This window comes from Pocillopora verrucosa, chromosome 14 (assembly GCF_036669915.1).
Source record: "Pocillopora verrucosa isolate sample1 chromosome 14, ASM3666991v2, whole genome shotgun sequence".
In the NCBI taxonomy this organism is placed as follows: Eukaryota; Metazoa; Cnidaria; class Anthozoa; order Scleractinia; family Pocilloporidae; genus Pocillopora; species Pocillopora verrucosa.
The window spans coordinates 20459889-20470096 of NC_089325.1; the positions used below are offsets into that span (position 1 = coordinate 20459889).

At 38.1% G+C, this 10208-nt stretch overlaps 1 protein-coding gene across 2 annotated transcripts; it reads right to left on the reverse strand.

Moving 5' to 3' along the window:
* Positions 1-2653: 2653 nt before the first annotated feature.
* On the reverse strand, positions 2654-9863 carry LOC131775687 (post-GPI attachment to proteins factor 2). 2 transcript variants are annotated; one of them, XM_059091809.2, is made up of 5 exons: positions 9464-9863; positions 5629-5902; positions 5000-5106; positions 4121-4229; positions 2654-3234 (listed from the first exon to the last, which is right to left on the reverse strand). In XM_059091809.2, exons 1-5 carry the CDS (start codon positions 9614-9616, stop codon positions 3098-3100), a joined length of 780 nt encoding a protein of 259 aa, XP_058947792.1. In that variant the 5' UTR covers positions 9617-9863; the 3' UTR covers positions 2654-3097. The 2 variants fall into 2 exon arrangements, with proteins under 2 accessions (XP_058947792.1, XP_066017748.1); XM_066161651.1 differs by lacking the exon at positions 9464-9863 and adding an exon at positions 7256-7543.
* Positions 9864-10208: the final 345 nt, after the last annotated feature.

The following is a 10208-nucleotide window of genomic DNA, read 5'->3' on the forward strand; positions in this document are numbered from 1 at the left end:
GATTTTCTCATGTAGCTTACAATTTGTGATAAAATGCCAACTGAGAAAGGTGTACAACAACATAGGGGCTTTATATACTTTTTAGGTGCATGGTCTTGCGTAATTTTGGTATCCAAGAAGTTGCTGCCGTAGCTTCAGCGACTGGGACAAACCATCACACGTCGACAGCTATCGTGCTTGTCTTCAATAAATTTTCATCAATTAAACTTTGATCAGTAAGTAATTAAACAGTGTTCATTTCTTTTTTACGGTTACTGGTAGGCCAGTAGCCATATTGTGGTCATGTCGTTAGTAGATAAGTGAGTGACTTTTCGTGAAGCGAGTGTTACTTTATAGCGTCTATTCAGCAATTTGAGGCTGATTAACAGGCGCGAAGCAAATGCAAACGCAAATGCAAATGCGAGGATTTTCATTTTCTTGAACTTGCACTTGCGTTTGCATTCGCTTACCACACGTATGGACCGGGCAACGCAAACGCAAATGCAAAACCTGGGCGAAAACACAGGTTCCACCGGTTCCATGCTAACATGGTACAGTTAAAAACAAGATGGCTTCGACGTCTTCCGCCTTTTCGGAAGAAAAACTTGCCTTGGGCGTGAGGAAATTTCCCGTATTTTTTGACAAAATTTTTCGATAATTCAAACACAAATCAAAGAAGAGTCTTTCTTGGAAAGATGTGGCCAGAGAAGCGGGCATAAAAGACAGTCTGTTTTACGAAAGAATGTGTTGTATCCGAGTAATAATGACAAATGCATGAACAGCGAAACACAACTTCGTCTATTTCTGCCCTTAGTTGCACATGCGCATGTCAACTTCAGGGGAGCAATGTTCATCAGACTCAACCAGATGGAGCTCATCCGAAGCCGCTGCAGCAGGGACTGGAGTACATTGAATTTCTAAATCAGGAACAATCTCGCTTGGCTGGTACACATTGGGCGTAATCCGATTTGGCACAAATTGGCGCTGAATTACTGGAGGTTTGACTGGTGAAATATCACTCGCAGGTGGGCAAAGCAGTTGGTCCATGTGCAGTTCCCAAAGGTTACCCTACACCTAAACCATACAATGTCGTAAACAAACGACTTCAGTCACAACTCCAGGCACCCACTTCTCTCCCTTACCATAATTACGTGCTAAAACCGGATTACCTGCACTGAACTGACGCAGGCCTCTCTTTGTGGTGCGATTCACCTTGGAAGTGTACCGGCGAGCTTCAACATGTTTTTCAATTGAAGGGATCAGTAAATCTAGACAAGTACTTGGCCGTCGTCCCATAACTGGCAAAGCAGGAGGTTCGTCCGTAGTAGAGTGTGGGGTGTTTCCATAAACCAATAAATACTGGGCGGTTACAGCAGATATATCGTTGTTTGTAAGCTGAGCTTGTTTGATAGCTGATTTTAAAATTTGGACAACACGCTCAGCCTGTCCGTTAGGGGAGGGTTTATAGGCTGCCGAGGTACAATGCAATATGCCATTTTTAGAAAAAAAGGTTTCATATTCTTTAGAAGCAGACTGTGGGGCATTGTCAGAAACAAGAAGACTATGTCTGCTGAAGATATCACGTAACGTATTTACGGTTGCTTTGGCCGTAGTGTTGGTCATTTTAACAACCTCTGGGAATTTTATATAGGCATCAACTAAAACCATCAAATCAGGATTTGATGCTCATTCTTCTAGTAAGCCTGAACCAGTTGGTGTCCCCCAAGGGAGCATCCTCGGACCTCTGTTGTTTCTTATTTACGTTAATGATTTACCATCTGCTTACGTGAATGTGATTTAACGTTAAACGTTGACGATACCGTTATTTATGCTTCAGCGAAGGATGCTGCTACCCTTGAGTCCCGGTTAATTATTGATCTACAATCAATTTGCGAGTGGTTTTTTGACAATCTCCTCAACCTTAATGAAAACACATGCAAATTTGTCCTTTCGGTAGTACGTAGAAACTTAAGTCTTTCCAGAATTTTCTCTTTGCATCAATGACCATAACTTAGGGCGAACTGACTCATTTAAGCATTAAGGAGTTACAATCGGTCAAAATATGACTTGGTAAGATCACATTTCTTCGATTGTCAAAGTTAGTCAACGCTTTGATCTCCTGATAAGAGTGAAGCAGATGCTACCACTCCAATCCCGTCTGACTGTTTACAATAGTCTCGTACTTCCTTTGTTTGATCATGGTGACATTATTTGGGGAGATAATAAGAACAACTCCACTCTCATGGGAAATCTTCAGATTCTTTAAAACAAAGCTGCCAAGATAATTTTTGATCGCCATCCGCAATCCTCTGCGTCCGAAGCTCTTGCTTCCCCTTTGTTGAAAGCCACTGTATCTCAGGCGACGTTGCCATCGTTGTACAACGATCTTCAAGTGTTTGAATGGTTTATTTCAACCTTCTGCACTCATTTTCAGCTTTCTACACTCAGTTTCAACTTTCTGTATTCAGCCTCAACTTTCATCTGTGGGCCTTTGATTTTAAAGACCTTTAATTTTGACATTTCGATCAAAGCAACCTCACCACAAAGACCCCTACCTCGAGGTCTGATTTGCTTTCATTGGTGAGATTTTTTTAACTAATCGCTCCAAATTGCATCTTTTTCCCAGCTAATAAGATAGCGTTCCTAAAAGACAACAACCAACAGATTTCAAGGCTTGTTTAAAGTATTTAATCAAATGGAAGGAAAATGATATACAATTTTTGCAACTCTTTACAAACCAGCGCTATAATGGATAAAAATTGTTTGCACAGGCTTAAACATCTTGATTTTGTACAAATAAATTTTGCGATTTCAAAATGGATGAAATTTGAGTTCCTCTCCCAGCAGAATCCTCATAGGCTGCAACCACAGTCTAAAATAGGCAAAATTGTGTTTATAAATCTTTAATAAAACGGCAAAGAAAAAGGCTTTCGAGTTAACCAGGAGGGCCAATGTTCTTCGGTATAAATTTATCTCAATCCATATTTTTAATTACGTTATCGCTTTGGGAAAGAAACTGCAGCTCCAATTTTAACTTAAAAGTTCCTGTTAGTCAGTAAATCAGCTGAAGATGATCAGAACGCTAGCGGGCGTAGTTCAGAGTAAATTCCAAAAACCTTTATCTCATCTTTGCCTGAAGGTTGTCATTGTGCAAGATTGAAATACTGCATCCACTGAATATCCAGGTGCAAAGCCAATGAAAAGCTATGTTAGATACAACTGTCAAGTATTCAGACAGTGCAAACAGAGTATACACTGCAGTGAGAAACACATGTTAAGGAAAAGGTTGATGTTTCTCAACAAAGTGGTTTTATGTTATAATTATTTATTGCTAAATTAGTCAGCCTTTATTTTATGCTCTTGTCGGATATCTGTGATATTCTGGTTGGTTTCATAAAAGTTACGAAATTTCCATGAACAAATAAGGTGACTTATTTGCATTCCTTTTAAATAATAGTAACCATACAGCCATTTAAGAAAAGAGGGAGGGGTTAGTCTTAGAGGCCTAGTGGGCTTGTAAATGTTGATGCCCAAGTTTGCTAGTATCAGTTTCACACTCTTAAGTGGAGAGGTGGAGAGCGGCGGCGTGAAAGTTAGGTGTCTCGCCCAAGAACACTGCACCATGCTCAGGCCAGAGCTCAGCCCTTTCCTCCTGATCTAAAGTCCAGCATGTTTAGCACTCATTTGATGCGTCGCTCAAGGCCTAAACCCATCGAAAAGCACTCTATAAGCTCAGACAAGTACCAGCTTCACAGGTAACCTCGATTCTTTCCCTCTTACAAAGACTGAAAACGCCAAAATAAATAAAATGTAATTTTCGACCCGATTTACAGAATAAAAGCAGAGAGGCAAAGTATATTTTGTAAACCCAATTGCCCAAGTGAAGCGTGAAAAGATCAAACGTCGAACAGGAGGCAAACTTATCTACCTTAAGCCTTGAACTCAAAAACTGTGTGTCCTTAATAAGTCCCATACACTCTATCCACCATCGAGGTTGCTTTCAACCTTCTCCATAAACAATTTAACAATTAATCTCGGGTTGTATTGTTTACAAAGTTTTATACCAATACTGCTTTTTACTGTCTGAGTATCCGCAACTATAAACTACTGCATTTCATTGAAACCGTTTTGTAAAGGATACTGTAGGGTTCACAATACCAGTTGTGCCTCAGATAAAAATACACAGCCAAACCAAAAGAACAACAGTTGAAGGACATAGTACCCACTTTTCTTTTAAATAATTTGTATTCCTGTGACAGAAAGATAATTTGCAATTATTTACATCATAGATTTAAATGAACTACACTATTTTTCCATCATACTTTCAATATAAGTTAAATCTTTAACCAACCATTTTGTCCCTCGCTGATTTTTCTCACGTATAAGCAGGCACTTATAAAGAACCTTCACATACATGTACATATTTGCAGCTGTGAAAGGAGGAACTGACCCTTCTCTTTCTCACTAACTTTGTTACGTGGATGGCAAGCAGAAGTCAAGAATTCTCTGCAATGCTTACTGTGGCCTGGAGAGCAGGTGATTAACTTAAGTGGGCATAAGTGATTTAGGCCTTCATGTGCAGGTAAGAGGGTACATGCGTGAATGCAGAGGGAGTGTCGCCGCATGCTTTTTCGCAATTCTTACTTTCATCGTTACCAATTTTCTGTTATGCATGTTAAGAGCTTAGTTCACAGATCTTTTGTCTCTGGCATTTAGTGTAAGATGCTAAAACAAGGGCTTCCTAACAGACAGGCGATATTAATGTGAGTGAGACATTAGCCGTTTTATTCTGCGTCTCGTTTCCACCCATGTCTCAAAAACAGGTGTGTTTAAGTTTCCTATTTGAAATTTGTTACTATCACTAAGCAAACTTGTTTCAGTATACTGACTAACTCATGACTGTACTTTAGCATGTCATAGAGAATTTAAGAACGATTGAGTATTAAAAAATAAAATGAAATGGTAACCATTGCATCATTGTGAACAACAATTTATTGTTTGAATGAATGTAACTATGTACCTCATCAGTCATTGGTTGTGTCGCAGTCAACCGGAATAAAATACAAGTCAAAAGCATAAATAATATTGCAGATGCCATAAAAACAATAAATGACCCTTCATGGACATCTGGAGAAATAGAAAGTAAGTGAGGTGAAAATTGTGACACAAATATAATTGAATTAAGAGCCAGCATATAGTTGTAGAATCAGAAACGGCAATACTTGACACCATGTTAAATTTGAATAATTATTCTAAAAGTGCCCAACTACAATTTTCAGACTTTTTTTCTTAACTCTATGATTCTGATTTCTGAAAAAGAACTCTTAATTATTATTATTTGAGTCATAACCCAGAACTAATGGTAAATAAAACTTAAATGAACATCAAGTGTCCAGAAGACTTTTAAAAGTGAACAAAAAATCAAAGGGAGATTGAGGCCTAAGGTGCAACCATAACTTTAATCTGTTGTGACAGCGCAAGTCTTCCTAACAATCTCAGTAATTCACAATACGATACTTAAAAAAAATTTTAATTCAAGAATTTTAAAAGAATTGCACCCATACCATGATGAGAACAATACAAACACATGAAATGTCATAAAGAAAAAATGTGATAAAAGTAAAACACTTTATCAATTCAATTACTCACCAAAATTATCAGTTGAAGAAATGTAGGTTAAAGTTAAGAGAGCTCCATTTTCCACTAGATGCAAAGCACCATTTACGAAATTGAGCAAACTAAACCACCAAGTTGTAGAGCTGTATTTCCTGCCCAACTGAGTATTTTTGTAATGTTTATGAAGTGAATAAGGCATGATAAGAATTCGTGGTAGACAGTGCAAAGCTATTCCAACTCTCCATATAAACCTCTCAGGCATGTTCCCTCCAATAGCAGCACTTATTGAAGGTAAAAAGTTTGGTACCTATAAGGAAATAAAAAGAAGTAGCCATTCAAATTTGAGACAGTTCAGAGCACAATACTTTATTTAAATTACAAGAAATTTCATCATACAGGGCCGGTTGTTCAGGGCCAACAAGTCTCATCTTGTTGCTGTTTGGGTGACATAAAACACAAGAACAAAATGAAGTAAGATGCCAGCCAGGAGAAGACTGGTAAAGACTATCACACAACCAGAAAACTTGACTGAGCTCCTGTCATTTTGTTGCATTGTGCTCATTTGATCAATTGAAAATTGCAAGTGCCTACAACTAATAAATATTACGGAAATGAACTGTAAAAAGGGAATCCAAAACGTTGAACAAACAAAATAACATTTTGGATGTAGTGGTTAAAAGAGTTTGAATGGCTTCAAACTGCATCTCTGATGTTAAAGGATTGTGCTAAATCTGGAAAGTAAAACTCAGACAAGCCTGGATGTGAAAATTCAAATGATCGACATTTTTGTCTCACGTTAAGTGGTTGGATCACATACAAACAGCACCATTCTACAAAGTGCTTTCTTTCATTATGATACATAAGTTAACATTTTATTTATTGACGTAATTTGGCAGTGAGTCAATTTGGCACGAAATTAAATTTAGACTTCATATCAGAGAATTATGTACTGTAAAGGCAATTCATCGCTTTTAATTAAGAACAACCGGCCCTCGTTTTGCCTTGGTCCTTCTTGCTACAAAAAAAATGGAGTTGTTGAAGATTATGGAGTAGTGAATGCCTTATAAATGAGATATTTCGTTGGCTATTGGTTTGACGTAGCGTCTTTAGGGGGAAAAAATATTATCTAGAACTTCTTGAAAGGCGTCCATGATTCAGCTTACGATATAATCAACAAACTGATTCCGCACGGTAATTACACGACGGTGTAATAAGTGATTATCGTGGTCTACAATGGACTTACTAAACACAGAACCAAATTACGCCGTTCGTTAACAGCTTAAACTTTGACAGTTGTTTTAACAGTGAAAGCAAATCACGCTGTTAGTAGTCCTACTAAACGGCTTAAAATGCGACACTATATGTAAGAGTGAATGCAAATTACGCCGTTAGTTACGTATGTATGTTTGTATGTATGTATGTATAAAATTATGCCTTTAGTTAACGGCTTAAAATGTTGTATTAAGGATGAGAGGAAACCATATCACTCTGTTACGCTGTGTTAGCGGGGTAATGTATGTAACAAGTAATTTGTCGAAATTTGGTTGGATCAACTGAGTTGATCCGGTAAAATAGCCACCGTAAGAAACACAAGCTGACAAGCGATAACAAATTACACAGTTATTACGTAGATTAAAGAGTAACAGCACAGAAAACGCACGTGTTCAGCAAGATTTCCTCGAGTTCTGTACTCCATTTGACGAGCATAGAAAACAAACACGTCAAGTAAAATTGCCTCTAGTCGCGCACTCTATTGGGCGAGAGCTATTAAGATTGACCTCAAGTCTCACACGCTGTTCAGACTCAATACAGAAACGAGATTTGTGGATTTTCTTTCCTATTCAAAACTCTCTCTCTGAGAAGAATGAATTCCAGTCTCGCACTGAATAATGTTAGTGTTGTTTGCAATGTATTAGCCCATGGCCCAGAGAACAAGACAAGATTAGTGAGATAAGATCAAGATGGCGGTTTAAATAATCTGCCAAAACTTTAACCTCATGTACAAATCCAAATATGGAAAAGTGGTCGCGTGACATTGGGTACAAGAAAAAACCCAAATGGAGAGATTTAACATTGTTCGTCTGCTTATCTGACAGCTGCGAATTATGAAGCTTGGCTTGTTTGACATGACGTTACATGTTTTGAGGTTAAAGTTGAAATGGTTGAGCACTTATGATCGTCTCTTATTTTATTCGTGCAAAGCATTTATATCTTTATATAGGGATGTAGCGAAGATTTCTGCAACTTAAGCACCAAGTTACGAATGGTTCTGTCTCGTAATTGAAAATGTATGTAGATATTTTCATAAGCGCTTTTGATAATCGGCAATCGCAGATCGTTTTAACCAAAACGGGGTTTTAACTTCTGTTTGTAATCACACACAATTATTGCTGTGTGATAACGTCGTAGTAGCTTAGTGATAGGTATCACGCATTCAATTTATCTTCCTTTTATTCCTACCACTTTCACAACCTGGCATTCTTACAGCTCTACCGTCACTGAGATGATTAAAGAATTCGAAAATATTGTTTAGCCGAAACCGATCATATTTTAGAAATGATAGCAGGAAGTTACAGTCAACTAAAGAGATGAATTATGTCTTCAAAATTGGTGGAAGGGGAACAAAAATGACCCAATTGCAACTTAGCGAGGCGGATTTCTATTCAATTATCGAACGCAGTCACTGGGTGCTTTGATAGCCCTACTGCAGCCTATATTTTGGTCAAAAGTCACACCTAATGAAAACTGAAACAAAAGGCTTACACAGTTTTACAAAGCCGTAGCCTGCGTGACAACTCTTGATTAACCACATGGTTCTGATCGCATAATCAGTCATAATTTATGCGTCTTGCTCTTTTCGGCATGGTGCTCGATTCGGCATTTCACAAGATCCGTAGGACTCAATTTACGCAATGTAACACTCACAGATGTAAGCTTCTTATAGGCTGTTTTGACTTTTGTAAAAAGAGTAACCTAAAGATTAGAAAAGAATTCAGCACCAAACGAAGTATGTCAACGAAAGGACAGCGTTAACAGCGAGAGCAATTCGACGAGACCGTATCCTGCGTGACAAATAGATGGCTCCAACTGCATAATCAGTCATAATTTATGCATCGTGCTCTTTTAGGCACAGTGCTCTATTCGACGTTTTACAAGCCATCTCCTTCCCAACATCTCACAAAACGATCTCAAAATGTTGCAAGGTAGTGCGTTGAAATGTTTCGTGCATTTGACTGGGCCTGAATGTCATTAAATATATTCCAGAACCCGTGTTAGAGTGCTTCTGTTCAGAAATAGATCTCAGATGACGTTAAAATGTGGTAACAAAAACATATTCGATTCAGTGATCTATCAGTGAACGGACCCACAACATGGAAATCTATTTGTTTCATGTAAGAAGCGAAAAATGTGTTCATGGTGGCGTCATCTTAGCGTCCATCCTCTCATAGATCATAACAAAGAACCAGACAAAATATTAAATTCCCGTGTAATTTAGCTTGTTATAAAAATAGATCGAACACTTTCCTCTAACAGCCTTCAACATCATTTCAGAAGACCTTTTCACCGCTTGTCTTAACGGTTTTTATAGATGACTTCCCTTTATTTTTTAATGTCAAGCGTTTTCATTCAGAATCTTGCTTTATGAGCAGATATCAGCGTGACACTTTTTAAGTTGTTTCGGGCGAGAGTGTCTTTAAGCTTTGTTTCATGACTATGGCTATCGAGAGAACAGCTAGCAATAACGAACAAAATAATAAAAAAGCTGCCAAGAAAACGTCAAAAATTGCTTTAGAATAAAAGAGAAGAAAGAAGCAAGCGAACTTTGCTCAAATTCATAAATTATTGAATTAAACGCAATTCAGCCTACCTTGCAGTGGGTCCTTGTAGTTTCATCAAAATGCCAAACCACAGCAATCAGCACACACAATGCAGTTGAAAAAAGCGGTAAAGTACAGATGAAAATGGCAAAGTGCTCTGCACATACGGAGATTAAAGGTTCTTGAGAATTAACCGAAGACATGGCAGTCACACTCTCTTCGAATATTTGAATACCGTTGAATAATTAAGTCAACAACCATCGTGTGACTCTTTACTGCTCATATCACATGACACGCATAAATAAACCCCAAACGCACTCAACATTTCATTTCAACATCTTGCAACATTAATTGTTGCGCGCAACGTGTTGGACATGTTTGGCCACCCTGTTGCTAGGTTTTTGCACACTATGTTTTTGTTTCCTCACTAAAATGCTCAGTCTCCATCCGAAAAAAGTCACTGAAAGGCTCGGATGATGCTCATTAAAAAAACAAAATCTCGAGCCCAAGGTCATTTTGGCTTCTTGACAGCGGTATGGTCGCCAAATAATGACCTCTGGGAGAACGGATTAATTCAATTTTTTTGAGGAAAGACCAGATATCTACACGCCATTGCAAGAAACAAACAAGGGAACTCTCACAACCTCAAAACATGCATATGAATTTATTAACAATTACTTTCCTTGCCATTTAGTGACTGAGTAGAGATATTCTTCGGACATTAATCATCGATGGAAGTTGAATTTTACTTTCCGTAAGATCACCGAAGCTCTTTGAAGAAAAAATTGTCGTGAC